Source organism: Rhea americana, unplaced genomic scaffold (genome assembly GCF_003343005.1).
Source record: "Rhea americana isolate MKP2758 unplaced genomic scaffold, rheAme1 scaffold_30, whole genome shotgun sequence".
In the NCBI taxonomy this organism is placed as follows: domain Eukaryota; kingdom Metazoa; phylum Chordata; class Aves; order Rheiformes; family Rheidae; genus Rhea; species Rhea americana.
The window spans coordinates 3,242,294-3,264,298 of NW_028186424.1; the positions used below are offsets into that span (position 1 = coordinate 3,242,294).

Here is a 22,005-nt window from a genome sequence, read left to right on the forward strand (position 1 = left end):
AGAGTAAGGATTGGAATAAAGTTGGCTATCATCTGCATCTTTTACAGAACTYAGCAGGATGCCAACAAGATAATCTTAAACACATCTGAGACGCTGAGACACTTCAGGAGTTCACTATCTGGCAAAGGGGGGGGGGAATTTTGATAAGCTGTCATGGCACGAGAGTTAACAGAAGGATATAAATTCCCACAGTGCTGAAAACAGCCCGGCTCGTTTAACGTGCCTTACCAGAAGGTCTGTTTTGCAGCCTGGATGACACTTGCAGTCATTTCCACGTCGATGTAGTCGTAGTGCAGGGCTCCGGGGTCTGTGGAAGACCCAGTTTCAGCCAGCAAAATCCCAATCCATCTACCCATGTCTTCAGACGATGATGCCTGTAAGCAGAGGGAAGGAGCRTACATAGTCTGCAATCTGCCACTGAACTGAAAGTGTTTTTAAAGTTATTTCAGAACTACGCATTTTTCTTGGCTGACAAAATGCTACTCTATTGCATGAGCAGCTCTGGTTTCTCTCTGTCAAAGTCCTGAAAAAAAACAGGCTTTTCATTAAATTTGCTTTGCGATAAGGAGTGCACTTAGAGTAAGCTATGTGCTCATCAGTTATGACGTAATATGAAGTGGGCAATCKCGAGAAATGAAGAAAAAATAACAACACAGGCTAATGGACTTAGATTCATATCTTAGATCTGAGAAAACTGAAAGCTACAACAGCATTATTTTCTTATGCTAGGCTAGGGGATTTTAGGATGACACGTGACAAGAAAATGTTATGCTAAATAGGAATGAGAAAAGAAAAGAATGAAATACTAGAAGAAATATTAGGTTTTATTTTAAAAGAATGAAATACTAGAAGAAATATTAAGTTTTATTTCAATTTCAGTATATGTGTCTGCTTGATGGTATTTATTTTCCTAATGGCACAAGTACGTACACGATTATTCTTACAAATAATTTTTGAAATCCTATATTTTACCTCAACTCACCAATTGCAAAGTAACAAACACTAACAAAATAAATAATGGAAAAAACTGTTTTTTCAGAAGCAAAAAGGTAGGTGTTTGGTTTCTATAGGAATTGCTTTTTTTTTTTTGAGTTTTCTATTTTAATATTTCACCACCTTTCATAGTGCCTTGAACTGCCATCTGGTCTTTCAAATTCTCTGAAGCGCTTACATGTCATAAGCCTTGTTCCAAGAAGAGACTAACATGATCTGAACTTGGAAAGCCAGCATGTTCAAAGTGTCTGTCCTGCCACTGAAAATGAAAGGCTGCCTCTTCCTAGAGTTTCATTGTACTTGGTTTTTGAGAGTCTTCTCATTTCAGCTTGCCAAATAAAATGAATGGAGGTGAAAAAAAAAGTCATCGATGACTTTTTGTAGTCCAAGTTTAACAAGGTCTGGAAAGGAATACATTTTTTCCCCCAGTATTTTAGTTTCATTTTGACTTTTCACTTACATCATGCCCTTGAATTTGCTTGCAGAAAAAATAAATGCARTAATTAGACATGGACAGAGTAACTGAATGCAGTTTTCTAGATCAGACTGTTTTCATATACCAGCTTGCCTGTCACCAGCAGCAGCCAACAGCTCTTTGAACTGGGAGCCCATCAAAGTTTTGAGTATTTCCCCAGCTTAGGTTATGAGTTGTCTGAGCTGCATTGGACTATAACTGTCCTCTTCTCTGTTTYTATTCCTCCAGCTACAGAGTTACTGTGCACGTAATGCAGATGATGGTATGACCTTGGCAGTGGTAAGAGTTTGTCCATGTATATGGACAACTCTTTACCAATGTGGCATGTGAAGAGATTCATCAGTTGGCTAGCATACCACTTTCTTTTTACCTTAATACAGATATGGAATGAGAATCCTAGAAGTGACTCATATAGGTAGCAGACATAAATTAGACTTAAGAGCCCGAAGAGTTTCCATCAACAGTGATCCATTAATTAATTGCTGCTAAGATATTTACTTAAGTAGTTATATTATCCCTGGTATGAGAGTGTGCCTAGAGAAGGAGCACAGGTATTTCTGTAATAGTTCAAAGGAAGGTCAGAATAGAGAGCCATGGTGGAAACACCTCACTGAAGAAGCTTTCCGAACGGCAGTATGCAACTTGCCCCTAAATCTCAGTTCTTTCTTTGCCCGCAAATCTTAATTTGTTTTCTCCCCAGTATTTATTACACAGCTCTGCAATAATATTATTCCAAAGCTTTTTTGAAAGGTCAGGTTGTATAAAAGCACTCCTCTAAATTAGCTGGCAGGTGTCTAGAGGAGGCATAGCGTTAACAGCCACTGCACCTCGAGCACGGCGACCTCCTGCCCGTTTCGAAGCAGCCGGAAGGTCAAGGGATGTTTGGAGTCCAGCCCTGGAATCACCTCACAGCCACGGAGAGGGATGGAAACTATGTGGGTCTTCAGATCTGTCCTGTCCTTGTGGAAAATGAGCTTATTGTCTTTCACTCTGCACCAGCGCTCACGCCAGCGGTTATTTGAGAGCACGTTGAGATATCCTGCAGTGAAAAGAAACAGGAAATATGTGGTTTTGAGTAACTGTGACTGCCCAAAATTTTCTGGGGGAAATCACAGCTGTTGGTATATGACTTGGTGATGAGCTAGTTTCTGTTAATATCCAAAAATCAGTTTCTTAAAGACATAATAAACTTCACATATGCAATGCCAATCCATTCTGCTTTGCTAGGAGGAACAGATTGGCACAGCCAGTTTCCCATGTTGATTATCTCTTTCTAAATGAAATTTASAAAGAAGAATGCACTTTGCACTTGCAATTTTCAGGAACATTTTTAAAGCAGAATTTAAGAGATCCCTAYTGACATCAATGAAAATAAAACCAATATTGTTTTTTAAAAAAATCAAGACAAGTACATATGAACTTTAGCTAAACTTTAGAACAAAAGCTTTAATCAAGATTTTTTCTCCTCAGCGATAATACTCTACCCTCATAACAAATCAAAATTTATTGAATAAAAAACCTCTTCTCATGTTCACAAATACAGTGTCTAGGCAAACAATGTCAGTAAATGGGTAATGTTTTTCTCCTCTGTCCCACAGCAACCATCATCCCAGACTCAAACTTTAAAATSAAGACAACACACATTTTTGTTGCCTCATTTAGTTTGGAAATAAAAAAATAGATGGTTTAATTTTCATTCCCCATTACAAATGGTACGTGAATTCAGCATGTTSATATGACATAATATCTTGCATAGGCCAGAATTTATATAAAATATTTATCTTCCTTCTGATATCTGATTTTTATTTAAGTACTTAATCATGTTGGACAGATATATCTTTGGTTTTCATTAAAACTATGACTTGTCACCTAATTTTTCTAGGTTTCTTTTCCAACATTATGGTTCCAATGTCAAAGCTTGATCCAACAGGATATGGCAGATCAGAACTGTGCACATCCTAGAAGGTGCCATAAAAAAAGRAGGAGGATGTGCATAATCCTGCAATTTTGGCTCCTAGTGATGATCAAATTCTCCAGCTTTCCTCCCTCCTCCTGTAACAAAACCTGCAGAGCTGTGCAATATAACATAATCCCAAGAAACAGAAAGGCCTTCATGTGCAAGCCAGCTGGCTTGTTTTGGAGGGATAGTTACTTTTTTTTTTCCCAGGCAATATTTTTTTTTTACTTCTTCTCCCATTGCACCTCTCAGAGAAGCTCTTTTAGGCCCTTACATATCATCTGAATTAAGCAGGACCCCATGCTTTTCCTCCCAAGTATCTCTACTTAAACTTTCAATAGCTGACATGCCTGACACATCTTGTGTATGTTCCTAGTAGGAGCGTTTGCAGCTCAGCTTAGCCCAGGTGGTCAGAGAGAAATGCTGCTGTAGGGAAGGGTCTTCACTGAGACTCAGTGCACAGGTGGGTTTCAATTTCCACTCTCGCTATGCATCTCCTGCAGCCCCCAYTTTGTTCTTGGGAGGCAGAGCATTAAGTGAAAAAGCCCTTAACTATGCAGTAACCTCCAGGGCATTGCACTGAGCCAATTTTCTGGTCTTGAGAAACTCCTTCAGCAAAGACTTCCTGCAACGACCAAAGCCTAGACACTTACATTATATATTTTCCTATAAAATCTGCAAGTGGTGTTGAGTAGAGCCAAACGCAGACCACAGTAATGGCTGTACTTATGCCCAGATCCTAGATAATGACAGAAGTACTATGAATTGGGTTGTACAGCTGAGGTTAACATCTCACATAATACAGAATAATCAACAAACTATGAGACCCAGGAAGTTTGAGCTTTTATGGAAGCCAGATGCTTCAGAAGATACACTTGGCTGGACACAGCTTTTCCCAGCTGTTCTTTTGGTTGATAAATCACATCTGTACTTAGCTGATGTATAGACATGTATATGCACTCTTATTTAATCAAAGCTTGCTTATGTGAATGATTCCCAAACTATGGCTTGAGAGCCACCTGTGATCTGTGAAGTTCTTGCTGGTGTTCCACAGATTTGCTCTTCTCACGCAGGCAAGCATCTATTGTGCTTCACGCAACCAAGAGTTCTGCCAGCTACTGCCTAATCACAACTTTCTAGGTTTCCCAAAGTTTTCCCAATCAATTAAAGGGGAAAAAGTAATCCCTGACTTTATTTAGAATCCTGCGCAACTGCTTCATAGCTTTCTTTCTACAGGATTTTTTTGGCCGTGGATGGGTTGGCAGAAGGGTGGGTTCCACCTTGTTCACATATGGAAGTGTTAGTTAATACTGGAGCACCAGAAGGAGTATCAGGGAATGTAACTACATTGCATTATCTGAAAACACCAGAGCTGTGACAACACCTGCTATAGGCATTACCCAAAGTCCTGAGCAAACATTAACAGCTAAGACGCAAAATGTAAGCAAGAAAGTCATCATATTTTCTGTGTGCCTTTAAATATATGTTCTTGCTGTTACCAAGCCCTATGGTTGTCTTAAGCCTTATTTAACACTAGTAGTTAAAACAGTCTACAAGAAATTGGTTTTGTGCAATACACACAAAAAATTCTGGGTTAGGAACCCAGAATTAATGGGATCACTTTGGCTGAGGCTGGTCCACTGCTGTCATGATTGCCACCACATATAAACTCAGGAAGATCCATCATCTGTTAACAAAACCTCCTTTCTATTTTCAACCTACATTTATTTTATAATCTAGTCTATATTCATTTTATATTCTTTTTTTTTTGAATATTATCCTTGTGCTTAAGTAGCTCTTATTTCTTTCTGTTGCTGGTCCACATTTCTCCTCCCCCTCATGTTCTCTGCCTTCCCTTCACCTTCTCTGCAGACAGGAGTGATATTCATTCTTAGACTATGCTATCATTTTATTAAACAATTCAAACTCTTTAAGTCCTTTCTCAAATGATAGGCTCTTGATCACTCTGCACCTCTTTCCACCTGACTGCATCTTTCTGATGTTGGGGTAAGAATCAAGGCAGTTAAACAAGTTTATATGCATTTCTAGGCTACAATTTTTTAAAGTTTTAGTTGCAAAGTACATTTAACATTCAAGGAGAAAAATCTTTTACCACAAGTAGGAACATCTTCTTCAGCTGATGAGGTCTGTTCATCTGTTGATGGCTTTTTCTTTCCTAAACCGATGATCTTCGTTATTTTTTTCCCTGTTACTTTGGTCACTGTGCCCTTGGCCTCTGACTTTGAACTTTTTTTCCTTTTCACTATCAAGAAAGCAAACGTGTGCATTTTAGTGTGTTTGAATAAACTGGTGAATAAGGAGAACATGAATTAAAGTAATAATTCAAATAAAAAAWCCTCTGCAAAATGTACAGACAAAAGTTGTAGTCTGCAATGAGATATACATGTATATGCCCTCATTAATACTGATACCTATAAATATCTTTCACCCTATTAAAATCATGGCATATSAAAGGATAACAAAAATTTAGGCTTGTATTTTATCTGATCTACTCAATCTGAAAGTCTCYTTCCACAGCAGTCATCATCTAATATATCAGTATGACTGAGCTACCAGCATGTAAATTTACCTCATATACATAAGAATAAAAATCMAACTGGGTGATCATTCATTGGTCCTAAACATTTATCTCAAAATACTTCAACAATTAAGTATTTAACAAACACAGACTATGGCTGCCCACAAAAATGCCCCTCTCATTTACACTAGGTTAAGGTACCTTATCACAACAGGTCTTTTGTAAAGACAAGTGGTATTAATTAGCTATCAACAATTAAATTAGTGGCATCAGGACAATTATTAGAAGTTGGCACTTTTTATGATCATGTAGACTTAAAAGGAAAAGCTTTGAAGAAAGAAGAGATTTTGCTAACATCAAGTCCCGGTTTTCATAAACTTACTATGTTACTTGCAATATTATGGCTCTATGCATTGAGGTATATTGAACTATTGAAGGTAATAGGTCCAAGASTAGGGATAAAATTTTTGCAAGTRCCTACCTGACTAAAATCCTAACTAACTCATTGAAAAATAGGAAGAAAAAAATTGCTATGATTAAACAGAATCAGAAAGAAACTTATTTGCAAAACAGAATAAATGAAATGAACTTCATTTCATTAATAAAATTCAGRTAACTGGTTTGGATTTCATCAATAGAGCTAAAGTATGTCTGTTAACTGACTAAACTGTGAATTTATCCATGAATTTACCCTGAGTTACGATTTTGATGAAAAATACGATTAGACTGGTTACTGCGATTGAGCTGCTGTAAGTTTTGCCCTGACAAAACAACTCTCTTTGCGTTTTCCCCAAATAGAATATTTAGTTGTTGGTTTAGTTACTTGAGTAAAGTGAGAAAAAAAAAGGACAAAATGTTTACATGAAAAATGAGTATGTGAATTGATGAACTGGGATGAAGAATGCTCTGAAAACAGGAACAGTTTGGAAGTCCTAATGGCATAATTTATCATATTTAGTTTAATTGTTAGCAAACTTGGAAAATCGCTAGAAATTGAGTCTGCAGCCAAGACTGGATAAATTTGTCATCTGTCACGCGCAGTTCTGAGGGGAGGAAAGGCTGGTTTTCAGGTGTGGATTGCAATTTATCAGCCAATACCAATACAGCGGTTAGTGTGTGCAAGCAAAGGTCACATTTTCTCCTTCCTAGAAGATGGTTGCTTACACCTTACGTTGTGCTTTCCAGACATGCAAGGAGCCCCCAGGCTCTGGGGAGGAAGGACAGCCCAGTGCTCCTCACCCTCAACCTGAGGGAGCCCCTGAAGGCAGCACGTGGCTGGATGCAGGTTTCTGGCCCGCTCAGTCGCAGCCTAGGGACATCCACAGTTGTGCCACGGGGAAGAGCAGAAAAGCACCTACGCCACTGTGGTCTGGGACCAAACTCCCATGCTCCCTTTGCCCCAAAGAGGGCTGGTCCTTCTAAGTGGGACCGACGACCAAGGGAGGCTTTTTGCACAGCCAGGGGAATAAGCCCGTTCTTCTATGTCCTGTTGTCCTTCCGTATGTTTTTTTTTCTATTCTGCTGTAGAAGAGAAAATCAGCAGAAATGAGGCCTTCATGCCTTAATTTTTGGGAGTCTAGGGAATACACTGATTGCCTGATTGGAAGAGATTTTTGTCACAAAACCTTTTTCTTTTTTTCCTTCCCCTCAGCAAAACAAGAAGCTGGTTAAGAGCAGAGCAAAGACCACCCTGTAGGTAAAGCACAGAGATTGATGCTCTGCGGAGTGTCTCTTCCCGTGTACAGCTAAGTGAGCTTTCATAAGCGTTTCCTTTCCATTGTTTAAAACCAATTCAAAATATTATTACTCATCCAGAACCACTTAAAGCAATGCCAGGCATATTTTAATCTCCTTGTAGTCAATAATGCCTGTTATTACTATTACCATAGAGTTGAAGGTCAAGGTTTTCATTGGCAATTGGTATTTTTAATTACCCTACTTGAGACATCTTAAGCTGTGCTAGTTTTCCAACAGCATAAGCTCCTTTAAAATGCCTCTAGCTGGGCACCTGAGTCACCTGGCACTTTTGRAGATCCTGGAGCACAGAGGTTCAGCTTTTGTTTCACTGATGTGCTCAGCAGGTTTCAGAGCTAAAAACTACTGCAATTTGTTTCTGAAAGCTTAGGGGAAGATTTTAGAGTGAGAAAACTAACCATATACTGCAATGTCTAGAAATCACAATTGACCATGTTGCATGCTATTGGGTATGCCACAGACATCTGAGTATTCAGGAAATAATTATTACCTCTTTCTTTAAAATATAAACACKAAACCTATTTTACTCCCTATCTTTCTCTCTCTGCACATATTATTTACATTAAGCACCTCGGCCTCTGAGCTGTACCTTGTTCTTTGCCATTGCATACTGTAGTGATGCCATTTTCTACAGCACCTTCCCCATCTGAACTTGGCCTCTCAGAAGACAGCTTCTGCATGGACAAAAAGATTAGGTGATTTATCATGTGGTCACCTGAGCCAAAAGCAGTGTCATGAGCCCATTTAAAATTATGYTTACTGTGAAATAACACATTTCAAGCGCTCATCTACTTGGAAGACAAACAGAAGATATTCAGAAGTTCAGTTTAGAGGAGTTTTTTTATACTATAATATAAGCTTTAGAAAAGCACAGTGAGAGTCTAATCACAAATTAGGTCTTTGATAATATAATCAAAACATTTTAAGTTAGATAATTGTAATTCAATAGGTGCTATTACATATAAAGTATTTGTAATGCATTTCTAGATCCTGCAATGTTGCTGTTTCTTAATCCGCCGAAGAATGATAAACAATTACACAGATCAGATTAAACAAACTTTAAAACTATTTCTTTAAAAAATACTTCAGAACTGCATATATAATTACAACATATCAGAAAACAACGCATTCCTACATGGTGTAGGAATCAGTAACTGCAAAGAAGATATTTGTGAAAGAAATTTTTAGCATCAATTATTCTGTAATGGTTGGGTAAGAAATATGGGATGATGTGGTATAAAGTTTATGCTGGCACAGTTGTGGTAACCACATTACTCATGAGTGGTGAAGCCATGAAGAAGATATGCAGATTATCCCCCAAAAACCAATGAGAAGTTTTGTTACACAACATCACTTTTTATGGCATGCATTTCAGAAAGTAACTACTTTATGACATTTTTAGTTATTTGGTTAATAATGTGCAGATGTACAGAAACAAACAMACACAACAGCTTTTGGCTTGTGAAATCAGAATATCTGAGCTATCACRAAACATATTTTGCTTTTAGTTTCCTSAGTATAATGCAATGTARTATCACTAACAGCAATGTCCTTACATCAGAAGGGTAGAAAAAAAACTTTTATCAGTGGGACTTTTAAATAGGGCTTTCRGTAAGGTCTGCTCACATGGATGCCTTTGCAGAGTAGGGGCTTAAATAGGTGCCAGAAACGTACTGTTCATTCACTGCAAAGATGCTGTCCTTTCTCATTCTTGCTCTAACATCTTGCTGAGTCAAGGGAGCTAAGACAATCGTATCCGAATGGCCAAGTTCCTCTATGTTATGGCACAGATGCTTGGAAGAGTCTGCCAAAACAGTGACCTCAGCATGCCCAGGGAACTCTTTTAAGAGCTAAATTCTCAACAAAAAAGGGAAAGACTTTCGCTTAAAACTTCCTCACAATCTCCAGCCATTCTTCTGTGAGCATCACATCCATGCTGGTTCTCTGCACTTGACAGAAGGCCATCTCCATGCAACACTTAGTGCGTAAGAATTTAAAAAGAAGATGCTAATGGGTATAAGCCAGGCTGCTCTTTTCTCTTAACCAAATCAGTAGAAGATGGCAAAAATTTTACATTTGTAGGATCTGTGCAGAAAGCCATAACGAATGAAAAGGACAAAAAAGCTAAGCAGTACCACAAGTCAGCAGATATTTGCTGAGAATATCCCCCAGAGAATGGTGTAGCAAGACAAACTTAGTGCACCAAATCCAGAAACTAAATTTAATTTCAACTTTGTGATCTGAACAGCCCCTAAACCATATGGTGTTCAGTAGTGCCCCGTAATAAATAGTCATAAGGAATTTTGCATTAAACATTCTTGATAACTTCACCTTTTCCAGTTCTGTCTTGTGCACCGGAGAACTAGACAACGGCCCATCAGAGTCCACAGCTCCAGTGCAGTTGCTGCACACATCTTTTATAACCTTAAGAGACAAGGCAAAACTTATTAATTAGTCAACAAATGTAAATCAGAGAAATTATATATGAATGTTAAGGAGAACTGGGAAGGGGAATAATACAAATATTTACTAGCCCAAAAGCTAAAAGAAGCAGCAACATGAACATTTCCATGTTCACAGGCAACATGCTCAGCAGGCTGCCACTGCATGAGCCTCTCCACATTGCCTCCCACAGGCATTTCATGCATGACCTGGAGGAGGTGGGATGTCTAGAGGTGGAAGGTTTCAGTTCCTAGACAAGCTAAGCTCCAGGCATCTCTTGAGTAAAGAAACCAACAGCACTGCTGATTTCTATGGGGTAGTTTTGCAACATGAACTCAGCTCACACCACCAAATTAATTTCATTATGATGACAAAAAAGTGGGATCAGATCCAAGGTCCCGCAAGTTAAAGGACAATAGCTTTGCATAATATACTACCAGCTGCTTTTTTTTTTTTTTTTTTTTTTTTTGCTGTTGAAGAAATAATGAAGTGCTGAGCGACTCACAGTTCATACTAAGCCGTGGTATTTTGTGGTATTTTCTTATTATGCTTGCACATTGACATAAAGATACAGGTCAAAGTAATCGTAAACGTATTCTCGAAAGTGGGAATAGCATTATGTCTGCTTTTAAAAAGTTCAATAAAAATTCAGAATCTGGAATTCACTGAGATTTTGACAGAATTTAAGAGAGTTTTCAACTGAAACTACATAAAATAGAAGAACCCATGATAAGCAAAGACATTGACTTTTGCTGATTCTCAATGGACATCATTAAGTTTGTTTCTTTAATGAGGTTACCACCTTCCAATTATCAGCCCAAAATTGCTCATATGGATGTGAACAGGGCTTGACTCTCAAAGCAGACTCACGCTGCGCATGAGCTCGGCTTCATGCCACGACTGAGGGCCTCACTAGACCAGGCTGCTGAAAAAAGGCATCTTCTGCCGGAAGCATTGCAACTCCATGTACAAACTTTTCGCTTTACATGTTTATATGTTCCTGCTCATGTTTACATATGCAGATTTTCCCTTTACACTATTTATCTCAGGTGCGGTAGTGGAAAGGAGAACTCTCAATCCTGGGGAAAACAGTAGTTTTCCAAGTATCAAAATTGCTGATTTCCTGATTGCTTTAAATGGCAAGGAAAAGCAAAGCAACAAACATTTTTAAACTGAACCAATTTGATGTGGAAAAGACTACAGACCTAAAGGTGACATCAAACATGATTTAGTTAGTTCCTTTCACAGCACTGAATTTCCCTTTAAGAATAAAACTAAACAAATCAAATATTTATGAGCTTATAAAGACCCTATTGCTACAATTCACGAGCACATCATCAGTTAAAAGCATTATATTCCATATGGTAAGATAGAGCAGCAGCCCCTTTATACAGATGAAGAACTCAGGAACAAAAATAAGATTAAATCACACACCCAATGCCCCATAAGAAATCTATACCAAGCACAAAAATGAGCCCACATTTTTAGCCTTGAGCCAGTACCTTAAAACACTTCAGTATCCTTTCTTGACTGTCTGAACTTCCCTGTATCTTGTCTCAGAAACACAAACACATGAAAACATTATTGAATTCATGGCTCTTGGCATGCTTCGTAGAGAAAATCGAGATATATCTGTTGGAGCATTTTATTGCAGAGAAGCATATATTTGCATCTCAGAATTAAACTTAGCCCTACATCTTCCCAAATGCACGAGAACGCATTTCTGAATATTATTCTTCCTTCAGTTGCTGCTCTTCAGTTTGGTGGAAGCACACTGCTGTTTTCTTCCTACAGAAATGCGCCCGTACAGCTTCTGGGAACATTCATTTCTGTCTCCTGCATGACCCTGATACAACGGCTCATGTTTTCAGCATCTGCTCACAACATAGAGTTAGTTAATTTTGGCAGAGACAGATAGTAATGGGAGTTACAGACAGAACAGAGGGAAATGATTTGGCAGCAATAACTGAGTAGTATGTGCAAAGTCATGCACTCAAGTAAATACGGTTCTTATCATACCTCACATATTTAAGGAAAAGTTTTCCTGAAGAGTTTAATTGGGATGTAATTAAATTTTGATTCGAAAAATGACACAGTATCAAATGGAAGCTCATGGCCAGATCTTGAGTAAATGCATATTCAAGGATTCAGCACTTCATTTGGTTCAAGGGATTCACTGGCAGACTTGTGCATCACCTTCTCTGTGCAATGTAATTGTGTTTGATAAATAGCRTAAAACTCAGATTTTCAGAGCTCTGCAGGATGAAATGGCTTTAATATATAATGGTTGCCTGGATGCACCCTCTATAATTACATTTGCAGACAGCTGCCATTATAAATGTGGTTTTCACATGCTTATAGCTTTAACTCAAAACTTTAAGGATAAAACATTCCACCAGTGCTGCCAACTTGCATAATTTTAATCACAAGACTCATAGTTCTTGTCATTTTTCCTATGCTTCATCTTCTGGAGTTATATGAATAAAAAATAGTATTATTTCATAAAAAAAAGTTGTGAGTGAGAGTGGGGAAAGGAGGTGAGTAAACTTTTATCCATTGGAATGAAATATATGAAAATATGAATTAACATATCTCAACAGTTCTACAACTAGAAAGAAAATAAATGTGTGTTATATTTCAATGTGCTATATTTCAATAAGACGGCAAAAACTGGAAGGTTGTGCTGAGTATATTAATATTAGTTATCTGTATGTTTCCAAACCTCAAGAAAAATGACCAATATCATTATTAGTTTGCATTTTCACACATGTAAGAAAAAGAAAATCATTCTTTTTTTTCTCACCACAAATACATTTGTACATGATACACACAAACACACAGGGCTCTGTCAGGAAGATCAACTGAGMTTGCAGACAGACTATATATTAACCTATCTAAATACATGAGCAAACATAATCAGAAACTGAAAGTCTTTCAATTATTTGGACTAATTCAAAGCTAAATACATTTAAAATAAAATTCTGTTATTCCATCAAAAGAATTTTAAATATAATTACCATTAAATATTGCAACTATTAGACTTCAAAACTGCCTCTTCTGAATGCAAACTTGGAAAATATTTGTGCAGCCTGACCTATACTATTTTTTCATATTTCATATTATAGAAAGACCTTGAATCCCCAGATGGATCAGAATATATAAAAGTATATTGCATTGACTTCAGCAGCATAAGGAATAGAGGGGAAATATTTGCAGTTATAAGGCTGGAAAGATTTTCTGCCCTAGGCAGTTGACAAGAATGGGTGAAGTCAGTGGAATTTTTGCCATGTGGTATGTCTGGAATAGTTCTCTTTAAAAATACCTTACTACAGAATCACTAACTTTTACTATAAAAAGCATACCTGCACTCATCTACAAATTTCTGTAGCTATTGTATTCTATTTTAAACGACACAGCATGACTGGAGGCAAAATACCTGCTGCACTTTTATTTCTTTTACGTGTAAAGTCGTAACGATCAAATCATGAGAATTTTCTAGCTACCTTCAAAGGCTCCAGGTTAAAGTACTAGCTCTGCAATAAAATCAGAAAGGCAGCTCCTTGCTATCCTGAACCTGCCACAAAGGAACCCAACAAATTCTGAGCAGAAGACCTCAATTCCGGCTGGTTCCTTGTGGTTGAACTCTCTGGTGCCTAATAAGGAATAAGAGTGGCTGAAACTCTTCCTGTATTTGAGGAATGTATAAATCTCTCTCCTGGTGGATACCATGGGATGAGTTCAGGCTACAGACTTGTGCACCATAGGGACGTGATTATAGTGTCCTCTCCTCTACCCAGTGCCTGTTTTTATGAAATTCATAGGAATTTAACACCTGTGAGCCTGCCACTGTCTTTTAAATCAGGTAAGGAAAGGATTAAGTTAAAAATGATAGAGTTAAAAAGTGATTAGGGAGAACACTAATGGTTTGACTGTACAGTTGCTTCATTTCTTTATAAACCTGGGCTAAAAATCCAAATAACAAACCAATGCTTCCCATATACCCATGTATTTCACAGAATACAGAAATTGCTTCTAGTGGGATGAACTGAAGTCCTTGTCGCTTGTCTCTTCTTAACTCTGAAGATAAGGAATATGGCAAAGCTGAAATCTGCTTATGCACAATAAAGCAGATGGAAAAAGATTGGCTTCAGAGTATTTTTCATTCCCGTAACACTCCTAGCTGAGTGGCCAAGAAGCAGTGACTTTCTTGGACTCCTCACCATTCCYGCATGATCATAGTCTCATCTTCTCTCTCTTCTGGACCCCTTGCATAATATTTAACTACGCCACATACAGCCTTCTTCTTAACGGAGCATCAAAACTCAACTACTACTTTACAGAAAAGCAGAGGACATGCCCCATGGAGTTCATTGTCAATCAATCTACATTAATTAGAGGAAAAGCAGACATTACCCACATAACCTATGCTTTGGATCCTAAAAAGAAACTTGTGTACTGGAAAATATCATTCCCAAGAATACCCTGGCCTGAAAAGATTCAACTACTACCTTACTGCTGTCTAACTGAGCAAAGTGGGGCAAGATTCTGGCAACCAGCAGATCTATCCGTACTGCCTCGATTTCCCCTTAAAAAGGCCTATCTTTAGCRTCTGTATATCCTCTTAAAAATTCTTTTCTGACATACTCAACCAACACAAGCCTTGCATCCTCTCTCCTGCACTATTCCCAAGAAGTCTATTGCCACACACAGCCGTATACAACCCAAGTCGCACAGAGGGAGGTGCTGGGGAGCTCAGCTGTAGGCACTGCTGCCACAAAGGGAGARGTGCCCTTTGCAGGGGAACCGGCTCCCCAGCCCTGGCAGTAGCACTTCAGGCTGCAAACCTGAACTACGCACAATTTAAATACCTTTTTACACATAGCTGCAAGTAGAAGAGAGAAAGCAGTTCAGGCCATGAGCTCAGAAAGAAGGRAAACAGCAGCAGGAAAGCAATAACTATCTGATGGTTAAAACAGGGGACCAAGTGCCAGCCCTACTCAGGTCTGTGCTGAGATCTGCTGCAGCCTGTATTTATGATTTCAGCCAGGAGCTTAAAGGAAAATTCATCCCTGAGCAAATGTGCAAATAGGATGTTTGCGGTTCTGCATGCACCGCTTTTTTGATTTACGTACTGCGTCTGCTCTTTTTAAGTAATGCATTGTTTTCCATAGTGCCAGTTGCACAAACATGCACKGCAGAGCTGGGGTCTTTCCACGCTGTCAGACCGCGCTGGCGAGGACTCTGTGGCAGGATGGTCAAAGCTCTTGCACACAATTCAGTCCTTTGTGTCTCCACGTTATACCTCGAGCAGCTCTTAGGCAAACATACTGACCTCTCAATGTCTTGAAATGATGTAACTAAAAACATATCATTAGGAAAATGGGGGCGTAAGTCCTGGGAGGTTCAACATGCTTTGCAAAGGCTTTACTGCTGGTGATGATGTGCGGTACAGAAAGAACTCAGCCTGACTGTCTTGGGACACAGTGTGTTACTGAAGTTACTTAAAAACTAACAAATGCTGTATGGAAATCAGTTACTCAGAGTATACATCCCCAGATGCATTTTTTTTTCCAGGCAGTTTTAAGGCATGATCATTCAGCACTTGACTTCATTCYGCTACAAAATAGAGATAATAACCTCTTTGGGGAATATTATTTAATTTAAAGATCTCTAGCTGAAAATTCCAATAGAAAGTAAAACTAACCACATAATGTTTACARTTACAAAGTCATTTTTGTGCTAATTTAAACTGGTAAGCTAATAGCTCTGTCAAGAGTTTATTCCTCGGTAAAACCCAGTCCACATAAAGAGTGAAGCCCAGAAGCTACATAACTCCACTTACTAAGCTCAGGGCAGTGAAAAAAAGACATTTCCAAAGACTTTTACTCAAGGCAATATGCAATTATCAGAGATGAAAACTGAGTAGGGTAACTGTATTAACAGTCTTATGACGAATGTTGCTAGGTCCTTAAAACACTGAATGCACTCACAATCCTAATTTTTTCTTTTTTTTTTTTTTCAGGGAAAAAAACTCTTCTATCCCAGCAAGTCCAGAATTAACTCAACATTACCAAAATGATCCAGATAGACCTGGAATATTCTCTGTTCAGTTGCAGATTCTAGCCACTTGGCTTACTGAGGACACTGCAGCAAACTATGGCTTCATGCAGTCAAATAAAGAGAAGTTAACAAAGGGAGGATAATGTTAGGAAAAAATGAAGTTCARTATTTCAAAATGATAGATTTCCTCATCACATGAAAAGATGGCAAAATATCAGAAATACCTGTATGCAGGAGGCAATGCTAGGAGGAGGGGAAGGCCTCAGGGATGGACACTGCGGCTATTTCATTCCTCTACTGGTCTTCTACAAGAAGCTACTTTAAGATTTCATTTCTCTGGCATCCTCTGATTTTTAATTTCAAGTGCAGTTTTTTGTGGTCTAGTTTGAAGGTACTGCACACAGAACACATTCAGCTGTATGAACGAAGCCACTATATAAGCATCTTCTTGTAATGTCATGTTCTTAGTAGTTCTTTTATTTTTAAAGCAGTATTTCTCAGAGATGCTGACAAAGAAGTACCTAGTTTCAGTGTTGGATGTGCTGAGACAAACAGGCAGACTTTAATACCTTACTTGACCGCAAAGGCACAAAAGTGCACACAGATGCACATATATTCAAGCATCCATGGAAAGAGCTCGTGTTTGGGTCAGCGTATAACTGCATATATTTTTTCATGTACATTTTTGTGGGTACATTTTAGGACTCACGTCTGGAAATTTCCACTGCTTTATGTTGCACAATGTATTACTGCTATGATCTCAACTGTAGCCTGGAATTTGCACTGGTTACGCCTGATGCTCTGCAATCTTTTTGGTGACATCAGCTATCTCTTTTTCATCAAGCATTTGTTCCCTGGTAAACCTGAAACTCCCCTTGTGGTTTGCAGTCTAGACTTCAATTTACACTAGGTTTATCAGCTGTTTTTTGTTGTCATCTTTACAAAAAAAATCTATAATACTGTGCATTTATTTCAGCTTTACTTGTTTTAATATCACTTGTATTCCAATTGATATTTTAAAATTGTCTGCCAAAGCAAATATCTTTTATACCGACTACATCTTACCATTTTAAAAAAATCTTCTGGTTTAGATCCCGTGGGAAAATCTCATGAGTGGCTCTGGCTTTCGCAGCCATTTTGAGCTTCTCAGGCTCGAGAGGAAAGCCTTGACCTGACACTTACGCATGCGGTTCTTCATGAGAACCTGTTGTGCCTGCCTGACAACCTGGCTCCACTATCTTTGATGGAAAAGGTATGTTATGATTAAAAAAGATGGCTGCAGAGACCTTCCTCTATCACCAGAGGCTGTAAATCTGCCCATTTTATTACCTACAGCAATCATATGCTGCTGACAGAGAGCTTGGGTGGGAGCATGCCTCGGACAGACAGGCAGGAAAAGTTCAAATCACTTCTCCCAAGATAATGCAGCGTGGTAACTTCCTACATAAATCCACACAAGATTTCCAGAGCTCACTGGAAGTGAGGGCTGATTGAGCAAAAAATAATTATTTTCACAGCAAAAAAAGTCTTGAACTCTGATGTATTTTTAAAAATGCAACCCCATTGCCTTTTATTGAAAAGCCATGCTTTCTGAAAACCTTGGAGCTGTTGCAAGCACTGCATAAACCATTTTAGGTCTGTTGTTGGGAAGGTAATTTGTGCTGTACAGAACAGAGGTGTTCCAGCAGCACTGAGGAGTTGGATGTTGAGTGCACAGTTGCATTGCCATGTACCTGAAAGAGCTCTACCAACAGAGCTTTGCCATGTGAAGGAACTAAGTAAATTGTAATGAAAGAAAGTCTGCTTASTGCCAATGTATTCAGCATTGCCAAATCCAAGTTTAAAACAATGCAGGAAATAACGGGGCAGTTATGATGACCTAATTGCATTGGAATTCCTTGGAAAAGAGTATGATCTGCGRATGTCATTCCAATCAGTATTTTTGAAACACGAGGTGAGTTAATAGAATACTTGGATGGTGTTAGGAGATAAAACAAGATAACGATATTAGAAAATGCCTATAAAAYTCATGACTATCTTCATTTTCTATTAAAAAGACAACATTGTATTTTCTAAGATACAAACTCCCAGTCAAAAACAACAGACATGCACAAACCTAGCAAAATCCCAAAAGGTATATTCAAACATTGCAAAAGAGGAAATTACAGATTAATTTTCCATTTGTTGAATTAGCCTTCAATAGATCTCATACCTCTTAAGCTGCATTTTACTTCTCACTCTTCTGCAGAAAAATTATCTGTCATCAGGAAATTCCTATGTATTTAATTCAATTGTGTTTAGAAAAACACAATTTATTCTTAGCAAAATAGGCACCATATAAGGTTTGATCAGAGCACAGCACGGAGAATGCCTGATGAGTCTTATGTATTCAGATTTTTACATGCATTTAAAGGGCTAGAATTAAAGGCCTTAAAACAAGCCACTGCAACTGCAGTGGTAGTTTCCCACACTACTTTACTGACCTCCACATCTGAGACTGGCAAAATCCAACATAAATACTAGTAATCTGTTTAGGATCTATAACTGCAGCACTTGTGCTGGGATTTTCCACATTTTTAGACACTGAACAGAAAGGACTGGAAATGACAAAATCCCATTTCTCAGAAGCCTACATTCCCAAACAAACTATAATAGATACGATATGCCGCTAAATTAGGATTAGTAGCCTCTACTTAGCAACCAGAAGCTGAAGGATTTTTCTCTATTCAGAGTCATTCAAGTAAGTATCTCCTCATCTTTTTAAAAAGATGACAATGGTGGTGCTATGCCCAATTTCTTCATAGTAGCCTTGGTGGCCACCTGTACATGCCTATCCAACAGCAACCTGAGCTTGCAGCTCACTGAGCGTGTACCCTAACCAGCAAAGCCTTCTGCAAAATGAGATGGAGTTGTRTGAGGAGGGGAATTTACACCTCTTGGTGCCAGCTTATTGTGCAACCAGGAGTGAAAAACATCTGCACCAGCAGCATGAACTGCYGGTTGCCAAGGAGCTGCTTACAGTATTCTAGGTTCCTCAAGGTGTAAACATTAAGTCTGGATTTCTGCAGCCCCAGTTTAGATGAGATGTAAGTGGTCTGGAACTGGTTGAAAATTACTGTCTGAATCTCASTTTTCAACAGGACTTGACCAGGCAAAAGGACACTTGTTAGTGGAAAAGCTTCGGGTCAGCAACCCCACCTTACCTTTAGCCACTGTTCCGCCTGCTCTTTGCTCTGTACTGCTAGAACCAGTGCATCTGCTCCTTGGTGAGTGATTTTCAACTCATGCTTCTTCTTTTTGCTGTCTTTGGGAATGTATGTGATACTGCAATCATTCAACAGTAGCTCCATCTGAGGTTGCTGGTCCTTGGAACTTTTGTAACACTAAATAAATACAAGGAACACAAGTTAAATCTCACCTTTCTGAACTTTTTGGGAAAGATGTTGTTATATTGAAATGATATTTTTAATTTTTAATATTTTCCATGCATCCCTTTGTGACATACCACAAAGTTTAGTCAACACTAACTTCCATTTCTCTTTGTCATCCCCTTTGCAGAGCAAAATTCCTTCCAGACTGATAGTAATAGAGGCTTTTTATTGCACGACAGGTACAACATATGGAGGACATTAAGCTTCTCTATGTTATCCATATGACTCAACCTTGAGCTTGATYGGATAGGCAGAGAATGGTTTAGGATAGCTGCTCTCACGTGGTGGCAGAATATGCTGGCACAGTTAAGGACTTTAAAGCCCAGGAACTCACTCTGCCCTCTTGACTGTGGGCTGAGCAACTTGGAGATCATTTCTGGCAGTGACAGTCTGGTACAACCAGGTGAACCTACACCAGTGCCTACACACTGCAGAGGAGCAGACATGGACTTACTCAGCTCTTATCTACGTTGAGCTAACAAAATTTGCAGAGTGCCGAGAGGGGGCAAAGTCACAGGATGGAAAATTTTCCAGCTAATTCAATTTAATCTGTCACTGCACAGCCCAGCCTCTGTGTTGGTTTAGTCTTTAGGGTCTTGGCTAAAACCATATGCACTGCCAGCTGTTTTTCCCTCGATAGCCAAGTACTGCCAGTGAACAGCCCTTTCATGTTGGTTTCCTGATGACCTGCTCTATATTTGAATAGGTGATCTAAACGTGAAGGGTTTCACATAGCATTAACCTGTCCTACAGACCTAGTCCCTATTCTCAGCTACTACCTCAGCATAGTTCAGCTCCCTAAAGCTGTCACTGAGTGCCAGACTGCAGAACACTGTTTAATTGTGCAGGTGAATATCCAGTTACTTGATATGTGCGAATAGACTTTTGCCCAGACAAGTAAGTATGAAGGCTAAAAGGGTATCATGATATTCAAGAGGACTGATTAGTAGGTGCATACATATAAGACTGAGCATAAATGTGAGCAGAGAAAAGCACACACTCTGCAGTGCCTGCTGGCAGTGTCCACTTCATGATGCAACAGTCAGAAACACAGTAGCTGCTAAAAGTGTATTATTCAGGCTGAACAAATACAGCCACTCTCAACCAGTCTTTGCAAATCTTCATCATCCTTCCTCCCTCTCCAAGGCTCATTAACTCAAAATTCCTCTAGTTTAGTCACAAATTTAAAGACGTTTGTAATAATTAAAAGTTAAGTATTCAAGCTATGAAACCTTGTAAAAATACATCATTATTTAATTTAAGAACCACTACAGAGCATATGATTCCCTTTACATTAAGTTAAAGATTTTACTTATAATTATACACTACTAAAACTCGAGTATTAATATTTTAAACAACTTTATGTGAAAAGTAATTCTCTATTAAAAACTATTTCTAATAGCTAATTCTAATCAAAATAGTTTGGTCCTATGATCAAAGCTGTATTTATAACATAGGCAATTACTAATCCTTAGGAACATATATTTGTTTTACTTGCATATCTCATAAGTTACATCTGTAAGTCCTCCTTCAAACAATAAACTAATCTTATGTAACTTTGTCATTTGACTCCTATTGTGATTTTTATTTTCTTAATCCCTATTACAGAATTACTGAAAAACAATCCCTGAAAGGAAAAAAAGAAAAGCTTTTAAGACCACACACATGGTTAAAGAAAAGGAAAATGGAAAAAATAACATTTTTATATAGAACAACAAACATAATTCTAGAAGAAATACTGCGTGACTTCTGAGAAAATCTCCTTCCCTCCTCCTTTACTTCAAACTGTTATCACAAGCTCCTGAAATCTGATGTGATTCTGATTTATGGTAATACTAACGTGAACTAAGGATAACAGCATCACAACAATACAATGCAAACCAAATCAGAATCAATGTTCTAAAAATCCTCAGAAACCACGGAGAACTGGCAAACAAATTCCAACTATATTTCAGAAATCTCTTCTCCAGTTATCTCTATTTCAAATGCTAGTATTTCCTACAAAGGCATAAGCATAAATGCACTTGGAAAGTGAACACAGAAAAACTTGGATCAGTGTAATAATGATGTTCTTCAGAAAATGGTCTATCACCTTTTAATCAGCTTTTAACACTTGGGATATTGCAATAATTATTAGTTACATAATTAGTTACAACAGCTCTAACCAACAGCTTAGAAGATAAGGAGTGTCTAAGTGTCATCCCCCAACTGATCTATTATTTTAAGCCTTAGGTGGCTTACACTGATACAGAAATGAATGTCAATTAGGCTCTCTTTTCAAAAAACAAAACCACATCTATGGGCAGATAATTTACTAACTTACGGAATCTTCTACTGGCGCCTCCAATCAGAA

The 22,005-nt window shown here is 38.3% G+C and overlaps 1 protein-coding gene across 2 annotated transcripts in view; it reads right to left on the reverse strand.

Moving 5' to 3' along the window:
* AFAP1 (actin filament associated protein 1) overlaps positions 1-22,005 on the reverse strand; it is a 115,151-nt gene that overhangs the window by 18,146 nt on the left and 75,000 nt on the right. For both annotated transcript variants that reach the window (XM_085309610.1, XM_085309609.1), the window contains exons 6-11: positions 19,425-19,604; positions 10,051-10,143; positions 8,309-8,393; positions 5,539-5,688; positions 2,296-2,507; positions 229-374 (exon numbers count right to left, since the gene is read on the reverse strand). In XM_085309610.1, coding sequence (XP_085165736.1) covers positions 229-374; positions 2,296-2,507; positions 5,539-5,688; positions 8,309-8,393; positions 10,051-10,143; positions 19,425-19,604 — 866 coding nt within the window. The remainder of the gene's footprint in view (positions 1-228; positions 375-2,295; positions 2,508-5,538; positions 5,689-8,308; positions 8,394-10,050; positions 10,144-19,424; positions 19,605-22,005) is intronic.